Source organism: Spermophilus citellus (genome assembly GCF_964194105.1).
Source record: "Spermophilus citellus genome assembly, chromosome: 10".
NCBI classification, from domain to species: domain Eukaryota; kingdom Metazoa; phylum Chordata; class Mammalia; order Rodentia; family Sciuridae; genus Spermophilus; species Spermophilus citellus.
The window spans coordinates 47,313,088-47,332,097 of record NC_138197.1 but is presented as its reverse complement, the minus strand read 5'-3'; the positions used below and the strand labels follow the sequence as shown (position 1 = coordinate 47,332,097).

The following is a 19,010-nucleotide window of genomic DNA, read 5'->3' as shown; positions in this document are numbered from 1 at the left end:
GATAGTTGTAACTTTGTGGATTAGTCTCTGTGTCTTCTATTCTGTACCATTGGTCCACCTGCCTGTTTTGGTACCAGTACCATGCTGTTTTTGTTACTATTGCTTTGTAGTACAGTTTGACCTCTGGTATCGCTATACCTCCAGATTCACACTTCCTGCTTAGAATTGCTTTTGCTATTCTGGGTCTTTTGTTTTTCCATATGAATTTCATGATTGCTTTGTCTATTTCTACAAGAAATGCCATTGGGATTTTGATTGGCATCGCATTAAACCTGTAGAGAACTTTGGGTAATATCGCCATTTTGATGATGTTAGTTCTGCCTATCCATGAACAGGGTACATTTTTCCATCTTCTGAGATCTTCTTCTATCTCTCTCTTTAGGGTTCTGTAGTTTTCATTGTATAAATCTTTCACCTCTTTTGTTAGGTTGATTCCCAAGTATCTTATTTTCTTTGAGGATATTGTGAATGGAGTGGTTTTCCTTATTTCCATTTCAGAGGTTTTGTTGCTGATATACAGGAATGCCTTTGATTTATGCGTGTTGATTTTATAACCTGCCACTTTGCTGAATTCATTTATTAACTCTAGCAGCTTCTTTGTAGACTCTTTTGGGTCTGTTAAGTATATTATCATGTCATCCGCAAATAGCGATAGTTTAATTTCTTCTTTTCCTATTTTTATGCCTTTAATTTCTTTTGTCTGTCTAATTGCTCTGGCTAGTACTTCGAGAACTAAATTGAATAGAAGTGGTGATAGAGGGCATCCCTGTCTTGTTCCAGATTTTAGAGGAAATGCCTTCAGTTTTTCTCCGTTTAGGATGATGCTAGCCTGAGGTTTAGCATATATAGCTTTTACAATGTTGAGGTAAGTTCCAGTTATCCCTAGTTTTTCTAGTGTTTTGAACATAAAGGGATGCTGTACTTTGTCAAATGCTTTTTCTGCATCCATCGAGATGATCATGTGGTTCTTGTCTTTAAGTCTATTGTTGTGGTGAATAGCATTTATTGATTTCCGTATATTGAACCATCCTTGCATCCCAGGAATGAATCCTACTTGATCATGGTGCACAAGTTTTCTGATATGTTTTTGTATTCGATTCGCCAGAATTTTATTGAGAATTTTTGCATCCAAGTTCATTAGAGATATTGGTCTGTAGTTTTCTTTCTTTGAAGTATCTTTGTCTGGTTTTGGGATCAAAGTGATGTTGGCCTCATAGAATGAATTTGGAAGAGCTCCTTCTTTTTCTATTTCTTGAAATAGCTTGAAAAGTATTGGTATTAATTCTTCTTTGAAGGTTTTGTAGAACTCTGCTGTATACCCATCCGGTCCAGGGCTTTTCTTGGTTGGTAGTCTTTTGATGGCTTCTTCTATTTCTTCTTTTGTTATTGGTCTGTTTAAATTGTGTGTGTCTTCCTGTCTCAATCTGGGCAAATCATATGCCTTAAGAAATTTATCGATATCTTCATTATCTTCTATTTTATTGGAATATAGGGTTTCAAAATACTTTCTAATTATCTTCTGTATTTCTGTAGTGTCTGTTGTGATATTGCCTTTTTCATCCCGTATGTTAGTAATTTGAGTTCTCTCTCTTCTTATTTTCGTTAGCATGGCTAAGGGCTTGTCTATCTTATTTATTTTTTCAAAGAACCAACTTTTAGTTTTATCAATTTTTTCAATGGTTTCTTTTGTTTCAATTTCGTTGATTTCTGCTATAATTTTAATTATTTCTTGTCTTCTACTACATTTGCTGTTGTTTTGCTCTTCCTTTTCTAGGTTTTTGAGGTGTTGCGTGAGTTCATTTATTTATTGGTTTTTTCTTTTTTTGAGGTAAGAACTCCAAGAAATGAATTTCCTTCTTAAAACTGCTTTCATTGTGTCCCATAGATTCCAGTATGTTGTGTCTGTGTTATCATTTGATTCTAAGAATTTTTTCATCTCCTCCTTTATGTCTTCTATAACCCATTGATCATTCAATAACATATTGTTCATTTTCCATGTGATGTAGGATTTTTCCTTCCTTCTTTTATCATTGATTTCCAATTTCATTCCATTATGATCAGATATGGTGCATGGTATTATCTCCACGCCTTTATATTTACTAAGAGTTGCCTTATGGCATAATATATGGTCTATCTTTGAGTAGGATCCATGTGCTGCTGAGAAGAACGTGTATCCACTTGATGATGGTTGATATATTCTATATATGTTGGTTAAGTCTAGGTTATTGATTGTGCTGTTGAGTTCTATAGTTTCTTTATTCAGCTTTTGTCTAGAGGATCTGTCTAATGGCGAGAGCAGTGTGTTGAAGTCACCCATAATTATTGTGTTGTGGTCTATTTGACTCTTGAACTTGAGGAGAGTTTGTTTTATGAACGTTGCAGCTCCATTGTTTGATGATTGTTATGTCTTGTTGGTGGATGGTTCCTTTTAACAGTATATAGTGACCTTCTTTATCCTTCTTGATTAACTTAGGTTTGAAGTTGATTTTATTCAATATGAGTATGGCCAGTCCTGCTTGCTTCCGAGGGCCATGTGAGTGGTATGATTTTTCCCAACCTTTTACATTCAGCCTGTGTATGTCTTTTCCTATCATATGAGTCTCCTGAAGGCAGCATATTGTTGGATTTGTTTTTTTGATCCAGGTTACTAGCCTATGTCTCTTGATTGGTGAGTTTAGGCCATTAACATTTAAGGTTACAATTGAGATATGATTTGTACTTCCAGTCATGCTTCTTTATTTATTTATTTTAGTTTGGCTAGTTTTGCTTTTTGGTTATTTTCCTCCCCCTTTACTGAGATACCTCCTGCTGTTAGTTTTGGGCACTATTTTTCAATTCCTCTTCTTGTAGTGTTTTGTTCAAAATGCTTTGCAGAGCTGGTTTTCTTGCTGCAAATTCTTTTAGCTTTTGTTTATCGTGAAATATTTTAATTTCATTGTCAAATTTGAAGCTCAATTTTGCTGGATATAGTATTCTTGGTTGGAATCCATTATTTTTCAGCGTTTGAAATACATTATTCCAGGATCTTCTCACTTTCAAAGTTTGTGATGAGAAATCGGTCGTTAACCTAATTGGTTTACCCCTGAATGTAATCTGCCTCTTTTCTCTCGTAGCTTTTAATATTCTCTCCTTGTTCTGTACGTTGGCTATCTTCATAATTATATGTCTTGGAGTTGGTCTATTATGGTTTTGAATGTTTGGGGTCCTGTAGGCTTCCAGGATTTGGCAATCCATTCCATCTTTCATCTCTGGGAAGTTTTCTAGAATTATTTCATTTAATATGCTGTCCATTCCTTTGGTTTGAATCTCTGTGCCTTCTTCTATCCCTATGACTCTCAGATTTGGTTTTTTTATGACATCCCATATCTCTTGAATAGATTGCTCGTGGGATTTAATCATCTTTTCTGTGTTGACTATATTCTTTTCAAGTTGATGAACCTTGTCTTCATTATCTGATGTTCTGACTTCTACTTGATCAAGTCTATTTGTAATATTCTCGTTTGAGTTTTTAATTTGGTTTATAGTTTCCTGCAATTCTAGGATTATTGTTTGATTTTTTTTTAAGATCTCTATCTCCTGGTAGAGCTCGTTCTTTGACATTTGAATTTGTTTGTTTAATTCATTTTCAAAATATACTTTTATTTCTTGGACTTGCTGTCTCATGTCTTCTCTAATATTCCTTTCCATTCGAGTTAGGTATGCCTTGAGTTCTTTCCCCATCCCTGTTTCTGATGTTTCTATGTCCTCCTGTAGAATTGAGTTGTCTTGCATTGTTTGTAATCCTTTTTTCCCTTGTTTTCTCATGTTGTCCACGTTACTTTCCCGCTCTTTTTGATTGTCGTGTTTCTGCTCTCTTCTATAGATTTGTTTTGTTTCTGTATTACTCTGATGTCTCTCCTTTGTGTTGTTAAACTATGCCTGCTAACGTGGATTCTGCTGGGAAGGAATTCCGTCGTCCGAGCTCCAGTGACGTCACTACTCTGCTATGACGGGCCCCAGGCTCCTTGCCGGGGTGCCCTAACGGGGGGGGGGGGTGTGACTGGACTGTCTCTGTTTGGTTTCAGCTCCCGGTCGCGGCAGGCGGGCAGTCTCCAGCCACCCAGTATCACAGGCCGTGGGCAGGTGATCAGTCGCCAGCGGGTGGGCGTTCTCCTACCGCCCAGTTATGCGGGCAGTGGGTGAACTGTCGCCAGCGGGCCTGCAGTTTACAGCTGCCCAGTCGCGAGGGCCTTGCCTCTAGTCTCCTGGTTTCTCCTGCTAGTCTTGGTTTCTCCTGTTTTGTTGTTGCAATCTGTCGGAGAGTGGCGGTGGATACTTCAGCTCTCCAAGATGGTGGCCGCTGGTTGCCTTAGTGGAGTGTCCCTTGTGGGGGATGGGACTGTACCGCTTCCTTCCCCGTCTGCAATCCCGAACTCAGCCCGGGGGTCAGTGCGGGCTTGGCTGGTGGGATACCACCGTGTCGCAGCCACTTATCTCCCTGCTTACTAGTTAATCCCTTCTCTGCGGCGCCACGCCTTCTGTAGCCGCGGGGCAGGCCGCGCGAATCAGACAGCCTGGATCTCCGGGGTCACACCGTTGGCTTTTGGGATCCCCGGCACTCTATGGTTTTGATTTTTTCTGCTTGCCCCTCCCCCAGCGCTGGCTAGACAGGTTTTGTTTTGGCTGCTGATGGGAGGGGGGGTTGAAGGTCAGGTGCCTCTAGTTTTCCCTTAGTCTTTATGCAGGCTCACTGTGATACTCCCTCCCCCTGAAAGTCTAGGAGAGATTTTATGCGAAATCCCCCTATGTATGGGGGCTGAACTGAGTGACACACACCTGTTTTGTTGTTACAATCTGTCTGAGAGTGGCAGTGGATACTTCAGCTCTCCAAGATGGTGGCCACTGGTTGCCTTAGTGGAGTGTCCCTTGTGGGGGATGGGGCTGTACCGCTTCCTTCCCCGTCTGCAATCCCGAACTCAGCCCGGGGGTCAGTCAGCAATTCTTCATTTTAAGATAATAAGTTAAGACCTACATATTTTAATTTTTCTTTCCTTTTCAACAAAGACAGATACATCAAGAAAGGAGCTATTTAGATGACCTTATTGCTAAAAACCAGACTAGGCCCTTCATAAATGTGTTTTTATAAATGTGTTTTTTCCCAGTTAGCTGAGTTTTTATTTTTTAATAAATTACAAATCCCTTTTGAAATGTGTTTGCCGACTCTTACAACGAATGATGGCATCTGATAATAGTCAGTGGATTTCTAATTTCTGCTGTCAGGTTTGTCTCCTAGATTAAGTTGTCTCTCCTCTTGGGGGCCATCATTTCTAAATGTGTCTTAATTTATTTTGCTGAAAGTTACTTTCCATCTTCTTTATTATCCTTCGTTTTGTCTCTCTAGGTCAGTTAACCATGATTGTGGGTCAAGTAGGATGTGGGAAGTCCTCTCTCCTCCTCGCCATCCTTGGTGAGATGCAGGCGTTGGAAGGGAAAGTGCACTGGAGCAAGTATGTGTATTTTTCAGTGGTTTCTGTTATATATCTGATAATCTTTCAAGGGAAAGACTTAGAGTAATAGACCCCATGTTATGAGTGTGAGAACCCCTTACAAATAAGCACAGTTTCTAAAAAAAATTAGTGGAAACCTTAAATGTCATAAAGAAAAAGTTTTAAAATGATTATTATAGAGGTTTATAATGGTATAAACTAGTATGTTGTAGAGATAACAGTAAGGTTGGGGATAAAAAAGACCTTTTTAAGGTAAATAAATAGGTAGTACTAAAAAAACTTAAAATTTTATTTTATAATAAAATAAGTTATGGGAAACTTGCATTATTTATAAAGCTTTGCAAACAAAACTTGAGTGATTCGATAGTTAGAGAAGAAATATTAAATGATGTTTCTCAAAATCTTCATAAGAGGCTATGAATCAGAAATTTCTCCTCATGCTTAATGTAGACACCAAAAGCATCTGGTTAGAGATGTATAGGTCAGATGGGTATGTTGTGCAACTCTAAAAAGGTAAAAACTGAGATACTGATCTCACTATTGAAATGGTTAGTTTTGGGTCTTCAAAGAACATCATGGTAATATAAAATTATTTAGAACCATAATAACATAGAATTGAGTAATTTTAATTTTTTAAAAACTAAATCATATTTATTTACTTTGGCCTACATGGTAGACTTCCTATATGTAGAAACTGGTTATAGCTTATTTAAGAAATCAGACTCTCTGCTATTCACTCTAAATCAGGTGTAATTTGCCTCCAGGGATATTTGGCAGTATTTGGAGACATGCTGGGTTGTTAAACTGGGAAATTGGGCTGCTGTTGTTTAGCTAGTACGCATCAGAGATGCTGCTAAACATCCTACAATATACAGGGAAGTCCCCACAGCAAGGAATTATCTTGCCCCAAAAGTCAGTTGTGCTGAAGTTGTAAAATTTTGCTCCTAACCTACAAGTATTCTTAGATGTCATTTTGTACCTACTATCATGAGTCCTATTGTGACTTAGTCTGCTGTTTGCATATGCAGACATCCCTCAAGGAGTACAGATGATTTATAAGCCTATTTAGAACAGATTCCATTTTAAAGACTAAAGAATTAAAGAAAGAAATGCATAGATGTAAAATTTGCCCTGGAATCAGTGTAGAACTGTAAAGTTGATTTTCAGTGACTTTGACGAAAGAAAGAGGCTGAGAAACGTCGAGTGGACATTGTATCCCTATTGTATAAATCTACAAGATTGTAGCAGTGAAACCGTTTACAGTATGTTCAGCAGAGAGCTCAGTAAGTAATTGCTGCCTCAGTTTGCTTCATGGCAGTTTCCTGTCAATCACTAAATTCAGGCCCTCAGAGGTGTTTGCCCTGCCACTGTCATCTCCCTTCTTGGATGAGGAACAAACCCTACCAGATTAAATTGTATTGTGTGACAGAAAATGCTTGAGGTCACATTTTCATAGCTCTATGAAGTTCTCATAATCAGGTCTCCAGTGTTACTTTTATTTCCAGGCCCCAGTGCCAATTAGACCAAATTGACTCCCCTTGTTATCATTACTTTATTAATGAATAAACAGATGACATGAGGATATGGAAAATATTTTATGCAATCTAGTTTTTTTTTTTTGCTTTCTTAAGCTTATGTGCCGTTTATTTCCTACCTCATTTTTTAAAGATTATATATTTTTTAATTTAAAAGACATCGAACAAAATAAAGGTAAAGAAATCAAGAAGGAAAACAAGGTTTAAATAATAATCTGAGAGCTGTGGATATAGCTCAGTTTGTAGAGTGTTTGCCTCACATGCACAAGGCCCTTGGTGCAATCCCCCACACCAAATCATCATCATCATCATCATCATCATCATCATCATCTGATAAGTTAATAGAAATGTGTGAACTGGAGTTTTGTATAATTTAAAAAATGTGAACTACACATTCATTTGAGCTTCATGGAATGAAGCAAAGAAGAAAAGATGAAATAAAAATATACTCAATAAAGATTAAGAATTTTCTCTTTTTGTAAAGAACTACGAAAGAAATCTCTCCCATAGTAATTTTTTAAAAAGTCAATAAAAATTATTTAATGTTTAATGTTCTCAATATTCCTAAAAAATCATTCAAAACCAGATTTCATGTGTCAATTAACTTAAAAATTGAAAATATCACCACAGTTTATTTTGTAAGTGCTTTTTGAGGGTTTAGAGGGCACATGGGAAGGAGTGAGGGATATGATAAAACATGTTTTTATATCAGGAATGTTCAGAGGATCCTAACTTTGTTTTAAAGACTTATTTGTGATTACTCTTTTAATTCTAGAAAAAAAAATATGTCCAGTTCAATAAGCAAGGGCATATAAATATTAATTAGTATTAATATACAACTAATTTAGAAGTCATCAGTATTGACAAGTTGATGATTTAGATTTTTTAAAAGCTTAACACAAAATCAAGTGAAGCAATTAACTAAATAGTTCTTCTTTCACCATTTCACATATCTCTGATTGCATAAGTTTTATTTTTAATTGTGTCTTTATAGAATGACATCAGCAAACTCCAGCAAAGTTCTCTGACCTATTGCAGTGAGAAATATTTACATTGGCAGGAGAGAAGGCACTGCTGTTCATATAGGACCCATTTACATGGGTAGAACCTGGTACACCAAGACATTCTTAGATGCTTCTTAGATAACTTGGCCCAGTCTGACGTGTTGTAGACCCAGAGGAGAAAGATGAGAGGGAGGAGAGAGGAACTAAAATATTCTTTAACATTGCTGGAATGCCAGTTTGCACATCATTCTTGCATCTGGGTGTGCTTTACATTTGTTGAAAAGCAAGTGTTCTACCTGAATGAAGCTTTCATTTCCTGAGTGTCATGATATACTTTCATACCTAATATTTTTGGACATAGGACTAACATTCCTTATCTGATGGATGGTTCCAGTGAGAGAAACCAGAATGTGTAATAATCATGTGAGAAATAGCTGATGTTTATGTTTGTTTTCTTTTCCTTCTCATCCATGCCACCAGCCGTTCTATTCAAGACCCATCTGTCCTGATGTTCTATCTTTTAGCACCTTGGTGCAATCTGCTTTATAACAGTGATTCAGCATTTGAAGACAGATGAATTAAAGAGTTATTCTTCTTTGTGTGACTTTGGCTGGCATGAAGGAATAATAATTCAATAATATATTGAGTCATGTTTTTGTCAACATCTAGCTTTCCTTCTTCCAAATACTGTTCCTGACTTAAGTAAGCTTGAAAAAGTCACTTTCCATTCCATAATGTATCAACCATAATACTTGGAAGTTGCTAGTAAACCAACTTTAACTTTAACTTTTAGAAGAAAACACAAACAAATTCTACATGGAGAGGCATTCAGAAGTGAAATCTTATTTTCCAGAAGGAGATTTTCCATTTGGCACCTTTGCTGACTCTTATTGCCTTTGGCGCTGTTCACTACTCCACTATGGTGGAAGATGAGTCTAGACATGGAACAACTGATTTTCATGTTACCAAATAAGGTCCAACTTTGGAATTCAGAGCTGACTCTATTTCTTTGTTTTGGAAGGGGAAAAAATAACCTTCCACATGGATTTTGATTAACATATTGTCTTGTGAGAGGGTAGAAATAAATAGGTGATCTCCAGAAGTAAAAGACTGTAATGTTACTCATGGAAAATGTGAGAGAATAGGATAATTTTTAATTTGCTCATGAAAGATGAATTCTTAGAAATGTATCTATATCTACCTTCTCTTTCTTCCTCTAAAAAGTAGTAGATGTATATCACATTTTACTTTTATCCTCAAAGAAAAATATACACAGAACTTTAGAGGAAAGTTCTCAGAAATGAAGATCTCCTATGTGCTCTCTTGCCTTTTTAAGAACTGACTACTTTAATTATCACTTTTATCTTTACTTCTTGATCTTCACATTCCATTATCCTCTATTAAAAAATGGCTTTGCCTGTCTTTCAAGCAACTGAAACATTTCTCTTTTCAAAAGAGCAGTCTACCACACTCATCTTCTTTCTTTTCTTTCATTCTGTGAGTGGCCATCTGGACAAAGTTCTCACCAATGCCTGCATAAGGGCTGGGTCCCACTTGTTAGTTCTCAAACCTACTAAACTTCTTCATAGCTTCTGACACTTCACCACTCACGACTCCTGGAAACCAATTCATTTCTTGATTTCCATGACACTTTCATTTATTCACTTACCAAAAATATTTATTGTATATCTATTACATGATATTAGTTGTTAGAGGACAAATAAGTGGATAAGGATAGCCAGGCCCCTATTTTCATGGAAATTTATTATTTGCCAGAGAAGACCATGAGAAAATAAGAAAAAAATATATATTTAATTATTCTTTTATATAAATACCAAGAAGGAGAAGTACAAGATTTTATAAAAACAAAATGGGTGACCTAACTGAATAGGGCCAAGAAGGAATTTCTTAGGGGGAGGTGAATAAATTAATGACCATTTGACCTTGCATTTTAACTGTAAATCAAAATCAATGAGTAAGAAAGTTGGGAGCTGCAATAAAAGTTGTGATGAAAGAAGTGGAAGAATACTCTAATTCTCCTTCCATCCTTTTGACTGCTTTTCTGAGTCTACTATAGACAATAGGAACTCCTTCAATTATCCTTTAAATTATGACTTTGATTCTGATATTCTCTAAGTACTAATAATACCTACTATACATTTTGAGACCATCTTACTTCTGAAGACCCAATAGCTCTCCAAAAAGGCTTATACAAGCTGCAAATTCAATACCTACAAACTGAAATTCTATCCCTCATATCTCCAAATCCTGCTTCTCCTCCTGTTTCCTGATTAGGCTATATCCTTATCCCCTAAAATCAGTTGGTGGGGGCCTAAGTCAGAGCTCGATGCATCAACCTAGACTCCACTTTCCATCACCCTCAAAATCTAGCCAATTACTATCTTCATTCTTCCAATTTTCTGATGCCCATCCTTACATTTCTGTGTCTATTTTAGTTTCCCTAGTTCAGGTACATACCACTTAATGTGGACTGCTCACTCTACTGGCTTCTTAATTTTTCTGCACACTGTTGGCAGATTTACCTTTCTGACATGAAACTCTAACTACTTCCCTCTAGCTTATAATCTTGTATTGACTGACAGAGAAAAGAATATGGGAAATGTCCCAAACACCTTTCATGACCTGGACCCTGTTTAACTTTTACAGCTGCTATTCTGCCATTCATTCCACCCACCCTTGACACTATGCTCCAGGGGCATGAACTGAGGGTAGTCCCTTCAAAGCACATATTCCAGCCTCCTTCTTTCTTCTATTGTCAAGTCGGGTGTTTATTTCCTTAGCAAAGTCTTCTTTTATCCTCCCAGGACTTGAAAATACTTCATTTTCTGGTCTTTCTGCTCCTGATTGAAATTATTAAAATGTAATGTGGTCTCCTTACTAGATTCTGACAGCTTGCTGTCTTTCTTTCCTTATCTGCTTCATACATGGTCCAGTTTCTAGCTTTTACCCCATTTCTGTTTGTAGCTAAGAAGACTCTTGCATCTATTATCTATCTATCTATCTATCTATCTATCTATCTATCTATCTATCTATCTGTCATCTATCTACCTATCTACCATCTATCTTTTTAATTTTGACCCAAAGCCTACTGCAGCTACCCTCCATTCCTTTCCTTTGGTAGATAAAGCAACATCATATCCAATTCTTCATTTTCTATTTTCACTTTAGTCCACTGCAATCTGTTTCTACTTCTACTACTCCAATAAAAATACTCTTATCCAAGCCATCAATGGCATCTTGGCATATAGCTCATTGAAACCTTTCTAGCCATTATCTTCCTTGACCTCTGGCCACTGACATCATTACCAATACCTTTCTTCTCAAAAGGTCTCCTTGCTTAGTTTCCAATAAAATTTACAGTCCAATTTACCTCTTAAAATTTTGCTACTCCTCTTGATTTCTTCTCCAGATTTCTCTTGATTAGCCATTTTGATGAGCAGTGACATTTTTCAGGATTCAGTATTTATCCTTTTCTACTTCTGCACATACTGGGTACACACACTTCCTCTGATTTTAGTTTTCACTCTCTGCTCCTGATCTTTTATTCTCTTATGAAACAAGAGCCGTTACATGAGCTTTTTACTAATAAAGGATGGAATCCAAAGTTTTAGTATCCAAGATATATATTGTGAAAGAAAAATCACTCCAAAGTTTTTCATTTGTCTCTCAGATCTCTTTCTTGAGTTTGAAATTCTGCTTCCTGGCCGTGGTCATTTGGTTGTTTCTTAGGCACTGAACAAGTTAAATGCTGCTCTATCACCTTCTCTTACCACCATGGATACTTTCTCTTTTTTCTCTTGACTCCTTGTTCTTCTTCAGTCTCTCCCTCCAATCAGTCGCAATGCTAGCTTTCTCAATGTGGTCTCCCTCCCTCCATTGCTCTGATTAGGGGCACTGCCTTCTTATCCTCATTACCCTGACAGCCTCCAGTGGTCTCTGCATCACCTCCAGTCTTATTCCCTCCAATTCACTTGTTACCTTCCGCAATGGGAGTAATGTCTCTCAACAGAACCTTTCTCTCTCTCTCTCCTGATTAAGCCTTTCCAGTGATTTACTGTTGCTCTGAGGAAAAGCTCAAGTCTTGTAAAATGGTTTAAAAGCACATTCATTATCTGGCTTGCTTAACTTTTTAAGTTTATTAATTCCTTTTCTTGACTTAAACACACATTTTAGCCATGCTGAATTTATATCCGTTCCTTGTCTGAGCAGGAAACCTGATGGCCATCCAATATGTATTTTCTTGAGCCTAAAGTACTATGGATCTTTTATTCATCTAACCCACTCTTAATTATTCCTCTGCCATTAGTTCTGCTATTTACCCTGATTAGTCAGAAGTGGCTTGGGTATCTGTGATCCAGTACCGCCCTGTACCTCACCTATCTTAGTGTTTCTTCCTTAGTGTTTGGAGGGAGTTGGACTTCCCCCCAAAAGTGAAATAGCAAGAAAGAAGGAATGGATCCTCCTAGCCCACTGTATTTCTAGTATTCTCTATACTAGGTGGAGATTAATAAATATTTTAATTAGTATTGAAAATAGCTGGACTTTAATCAGTCATTATTGAGTAAGTTCATGACTTTCAAATCCATGTCTCCAGCCTGGGATGACATTTTCAAATGTGGGATGAGCCTTTCTACCTGGTTAATCAATATGCAAACCAACCCATTAATTTCTGTTACACGCCTGCTCTTCCTCCTTACTTCTCTCTCTTCTTCAGATTAGCTAAAACTATTGAGGTCATTTTTTGGCTTTTTATAGCTTTTTAAAAAATAAAATCTAAATGTCTTTGTCTCTAAAGCATATTCTGTGGAAAATATTGCTAGGGAATTGAGTATTTCATTACTTGATTTTTTTATGGATAACCTGAAAAACGGAATAATCATTATTGATAGGAATTTTTAGTCTGAGATAGTTTCTTCCTGTCTCCATCATCTATACCAAGATGTCATTAGCAGTATGCAATAGGGAAAATAGTCCTTAAAAATTCTAAACCAAATATCACTACATAATGCCATTAGGTAAATTTTCATCACATAAAGCATATGAGATTTTCCACAAATAGGATTTATTTTTGTAGTTCCTATAGGCTTAAACATATGTGTGATTATTAAATTCATATCCTTCAGAATGATACAACTCAACAGAATCTGTTATTAAAATTAGGATAATAAAACAAATAAATTTTTTCCTCATAGGTATAACTAAATGCAATTAATCCGACCTGACTTTTTACATAAATCATATAATTATGATATTCAGATATTGTAGTAAGACATACCATATATGTCTGTTTTTCTTACAAGCTTCTGTGAGCCAGCTGTGTTTTTTTGTATCTTCTATGGTTAAACCCCCAAAATATTTCTTCTATTCATGCCTTAAGGTAGTTACTTATAAATTTAAACAGATTAAATTCAAAATTTAAAAGTAGGGGAATGCTGGAAATGTAGAGTCCTTATGAAACTAGAACCCTTTATTCTACAGAGATTACCCAAATTTCCACAACTAATTATAACAGAGTTGGAATTGTATGCACCAGAATTTTTACAAAGGATAACATTGTTATCTATGTTTTAGAAACTTATTAAATAGTTTTTTTCCTAGCTGAAGAAGACATAAAAGAAGAAGTTTTGTTGTTGTTGTTGTTGTTGTTGTTTTAAATCTGGTTTGTCTGTAAGCTGTTTAATATTTCCAATGTTTATTTTATCCCTTGCCTGATATGTACACATATTCATTCTGTATTTATACTTCATAATTAATGAACATTGTTTGCCATACTTGCAGTGTAAATGAATCTGAGCCTTCTTTTGAAGCAACCAGAAGGTATTATTTCTATTTTAACCTGAGTTTAATAAGAATAACTTCCTTCCTTGGTCTTTACTTTAATCCCTTACTCCTCGTTATTGTTCATTCTGATGACATACAGTTCTTTTAATGTGCCAGCATATTTGCAACAGCAGTGGTTCCCAACCTTACAGGCTACTAAAAGAATTCACTGATGAAACAAAATGGCTCCTTGTGGCCTTGTTTTCATCTCAGTGAGCCACATGATGTCCACTTTGGCTAAAACTCAAACTGTCCTTGTTAAATTAGGTTTGAGAGTTCATAAAATAAAAATGTGGGAATTAATGCATATGTTGACTGTGGGAGTCAAACAATGATAAGGTCTGCCTAAAAGTAGAGATGTTGAGCAAGTGCTGTATCTACTTAAAAAAACAAACTAAAAAAGCCCCAGGAAGCTCAGGGCTGAGCTCAGTGCTGAAGTACAGGCTTAGCATGCTTGAGACTCTGGGTTTAATCCCCATCCAGGAAAAAAACAAAATAAAACAAAAACTAAAACATACCTTGAAGACCAGGGGAAAGGGTGGCTGACATGTCAGAGTTTGGGAACCGCTGTTTCACTGTATATATAATCGTCTGAAAGACGGCTAGCATACCATGCATTATCATGTCTTCTAATCCTAAAATGGTCCATGATGATCACTGAGCATTTGTAATGTCTCTTTTTTAACCTTACTCTCCTTTAACTTTAATTCCTTCATTAGTACTTACAGATCATGAACTAACTGTGGAAGTCTGACTTGTAAGCTGATCTGATCCCTTCCCCAACTCGTCCCACCATCCTCTTTATCTTTAGCTCATATGTATTTTCCTAATTATTGCAAATTAAAGTCTGATGTATAGACATCTGGTACAATTTTCAAGCAAAAAAAATGGAAAGGAGAGGAGGAAGTTATTTTTTAAAATAAACTATTTCAATATGTTTTGAAATATGTACTTTTAAAATGTATAATTTCAATGCTGAAATGGGCTCTTCAATCTATTATTCTTTATTATATATAACCTATTACCTTAAAATATGTTAGTGTAATTAAGCAACAAATACATACTATAATTATAACATTAATTAATGCCTTTTTAAAGGTCTACATATAAAATTCACAGTTCTATAAAGTACTTCTAACGTAAATTAAAATATCTGTGGCTTTTGGAGAATGAATTGTTATTAATCTTTTAATTATTTAAAAATTATAAGCATCTTAGAAAAGACAATTTCAATTAGTAGTTCACTCCTTAAAACACTTCATCAGCATAGTACAGTCAATTTTTATACATTAGATGACAATTTGGTTAAATTATAATCCCTTTAATTTAGGTGGCTTATTTAATCATATCTTCATAAGATTGGTGGTCTTTGAAATTTTCTCTTATAAAAATTTCCCATTTCTGGGTCTGAGATGTTTGGTCAACTTTTCTTTTTCTTAGTTATGCTAAAATCTTTGCACCTTGCATAATTTCAGTGTTTTATTTTTCTTTTCCATTTTCCAGTAGGAACAGGTATTCTGTAGCTTATGCAGCACAAAAGCCTTGGTTATTAAATGCTACAGTAGAAGAAAATATTACCTTTGGAAGTCCTTTCAACAAACAGAGGTAATTTTGCATGTGTACAATTTAGAACTGAAAGAACAATTATTTCTAATCCATGCATTTGATCCATGGTTTCTAGAACCTTCTTGTTTGGGACTGCTTGCCCCACTTCCATTCCCACCAAAGTCTTTTGAATCAGTTCTTTTAAGAACATCCTCTTTGGAAGTTCCAACCAATCCTAGAACCTGATCAAGAACAGTTAATACACCAAGACTAAATAAAGATATTAAGTGTGTGTCGGATAGGGGACTTGCTTAGGTTATGGAAGCAAATAACAGTGAAGGGAAAATCCCGGTAAGGTGCAGAAGGGGAGTTAACGATGGACAGAAGGGTTTGGGATGAGAATCTAGTGACAGGAGCAGCCAGAATATTCTATCTCTCAAACATATTCCCTGGAACATATAACCCTTTACTGAGCCACCTTCAGAGGTGAAGGTGGGTGTGTCTGAAGATAAGGGGAAGGAAGGAAAAGGCAGGCAGTGGAAGAGCACATTACATGGGTCTTCTGAGGGCCTGGGAATAAGGCAGACAGATGGGGATTCCGAAGGCTGAGATTTGCTCCTGGAGGACATAAAAGCTAAGTGGCTATCATTGTGTGTATTCTGGGGAGGCTCTGTAAGCTTTAGGTAGGGGGATAGCAAGGTGAATATGATGTTTAATCTGGAAGTAAAACATGACAGAGTGGATATCCATATAGACAGATGCAGATGTATTCTGAACTGGAAGCAAGGAAACATTTCAAAATTAGTGGGAATAATCACCCAGGCATGCAGCGTGGCACCTGAATTTAGGGGTGATAAAAGAAATGTGAAAGAATGGATGGTTGAGAAAAAACATTCTAGAGTAAGAATAGACAAACACGAGGAGACATGGAAGATGGAATAACCAAGAATGACCTGAATATTTTAAGACTCGGGACTAAGAAAACAAAACGATCCATGTTTCCCCAACCATCTCCAACTCCCAGGCTCTCCTACACTTCCAACTCATCCGCTTCCCTGTTGCAGCCTCAAATCAGCTTGAGTGCTATCTATCAATCCTCCTCGCTTTCTACTTCTGCTCCCTTCAGTGTACATGACAAACGCATGGACACCCACTTGCAGCCTCAGCTCTAGCCACAGTGACCCTCCTGTTGTCCCTAGTGTGTATCCGTAACCTTTTTACCTTATGAAATCCCTTGATCTTCCTTCACCACATTGTCTTCCTGGAGGATTACTGCTCACCTTTCTGGATATTGTTTAAGTGTTACTTCCTGTATCTTCTAAAAGCGGTTAGTCGTTTCTTCCTTATATTCTAGGAATGATAAGGACCCACCTCCACTAATTGTACTTCACAAGGCACATTTTATTAAGTTTTTGTATCAGTCTTCTGCTCTGTACTCTAGCTTTGAACATTTTTTTTAAATTAGCAGAGTTATATGTGCTTGTCATGTACAACATGAAATCTCAAAATATGTACATATTGTGGGATGACTAAATCTAACTATTTAACATACGCATTATTAATTCCATTGCTATTATTTTTGTGATGAGAAGAATAGGAACCTGTGCCTATTTATCTTTGTATCCACAAACCGTGCCTAGAGGCTAGTATATATTAAATTGTTCAGTAAATGGTTTATTATGGCTTTTTTTGTTTATGGGCAATGTATTAAAAATGGTTAAAAATTCAAAACCATTTCCCCCAAAGGTACAAAGCTGTCACGGATGCCTGTTCTCTTCAGCCAGATATTGACTTATTACCCTTTGGAGACCAAACTGAAATTGGAGAGAGGGTAAGCTATGTATAGTTTGTTTAATCAATGGACAAATTTCTAGAAAAGCCTTTTGTTTCTTAGTGGAGCATAATGAACTTTGAGAGCTTAGGAATTGCTTGTTGTCCTACTGACAAATTCCAAAATGTGAGGACAGGAGTCCTTTGATGCCACTGTCCCTTAAGTATTTATTAAGTAACCAAACAATGTTGTGCTAACCACTCGGGAATTCTCAAGGAAAGTAAAAGACATCCCTGCTTTGACCAAATGTGTTTTTCCTTACTTGGAGTTTACTCTCATTGCTTTGGAAACTGAAATTGCTTCCGACAGCTTCTTCCACTCTTGTCAACATCTATTTATTCTTATTGAAGTGTTCTTTTTTCTTCCTGTAAACATACTTTACATTGACGTCATGCTATTTTGACCTCCTGAAAAATGTTTATACCTGCAATCTTTGTGACATTATTGGCTAAAAGTTTTTAACCCTCAGAGGTATCAAGTGCTGGGTAAATGCATTATCAACTTCGACAACAAATCTGTGTTATGGGTGTTAATGTTCTCTACATTTTACAGCTGAGAAAACCAAGACTGAGAAGAGTTAAGGAACTTGCCCAAGTGCAAAGTTAGGAGTGCTGCCAGGATTATTGTAACTTTGTCATCTTTATTCTTAATGACTATTCTTTATTGCAGTATAATACAGTATTTAAGAGGATTGACTTAACTTTTCTGAGCCTCCGTTTCAACATGTGTAATGTGAGAACAAGACGTACATGTTGAAATTGCTATAAGGAAAAAAAAGACATAGGAAATGTAAAGCCATTTATACAAGCCTGGTGCATACTAACTGCTAAATGAATGCAAGTTTTTAAAATATTTATAATTAATACTTAATTATGAAAGAATGTTGATGTATAGTACTGTTTAACATAACTTATAATATCAAATTTAAGAGGTATGTATTAAATAAACTACAGAAACAACTCAGGAAACTAGAAAAAATTTTGAAATGGCTTGTAATCTTTGGCACTTGCCAAGTGTTTTGGTTATTAATGCTTCTGTACAGCAGAGCTCTCTGTCAAGAGTGAAAGGAGGATTATAACAGTCAAAAACTATCTTGAAATAATTCAATCATTTACCACTAGGCAGTTTTCATTTTTTCTTACCAATGCAACCACAATTAAAATATTTAGAGGCTTTTGTATTCTAAGGATATTTTTTTGCTAACAGATTTTTTTTTCTTTTTTTACTAATGGAAAAAAAATGGGTGTTTCTTCACTAGGGCATCAACCTGAGTGGGGGGCAGAGGCAAAGAATCTGTGTGGCACGAGCTCTCTATCAAAACACCAACATTGTCTTCTTGGTAAGAAAATAGTCCTATCTTTTATTTATATTTCATTTTCCCCTCTAAACCAATGAGAGTCTTTGCAAAGAAAAGTCCAGTAACTTAAGAGAAAATGGTTTAACTTGTGAAATCATAGAGCATACAAGTGAACCAAATCCATATGGCACAAATCAATGCAAGATTGACATGGAGAGTTGAGATTTGGGAATTCAGCTTGGTGTCCAAGGACTGTGGTACTCTAAGTGGGGTTTATCTGAGTTTCTTGACCAGGAGGATCATTAATGAGGGAATTTGAATGATATAAGATACACTGGGCAGAATCACACGTCTTATCATTTATATTCAATGACAAAGAAAGAAAGGCTAAAAAATGTATCCTTGATGGGCACAGAGTGATTAAACACAGTACTGCATTCCAGTGGTATGCAACTCAGGCTATAGGTAAGA

At 36.3% G+C, this 19,010-nt stretch overlaps 1 protein-coding gene across 14 annotated transcripts in view; it reads left to right on the top strand.

The window, feature by feature from the left end:
• ABCC9 (ATP binding cassette subfamily C member 9) overlaps window positions 1-19,010 on the top strand; it is a 134,996-nt gene that overhangs the window by 57,739 nt on the left and 58,247 nt on the right. For 11 of the 14 annotated variants that reach the window (XM_081309842.1, XM_081309851.1, XM_081309849.1 and 8 more), the window contains 5 exons: window positions 5,381-5,486; window positions 13,825-13,863; window positions 15,370-15,471; window positions 17,158-17,242; window positions 18,501-18,581. In XM_081309842.1, coding sequence (XP_081165968.1) covers window positions 5,381-5,486; window positions 13,825-13,863; window positions 15,370-15,471; window positions 17,158-17,242; window positions 18,501-18,581 — 413 coding nt within the window. The remainder of the gene's footprint in view (window positions 1-5,380; window positions 5,487-13,824; window positions 13,864-15,369; window positions 15,472-17,157; window positions 17,243-18,500; window positions 18,582-19,010) is intronic. The other 3 variants (XM_081309841.1, XM_081309843.1, XM_081309840.1) reach the window with 1 other exon arrangement.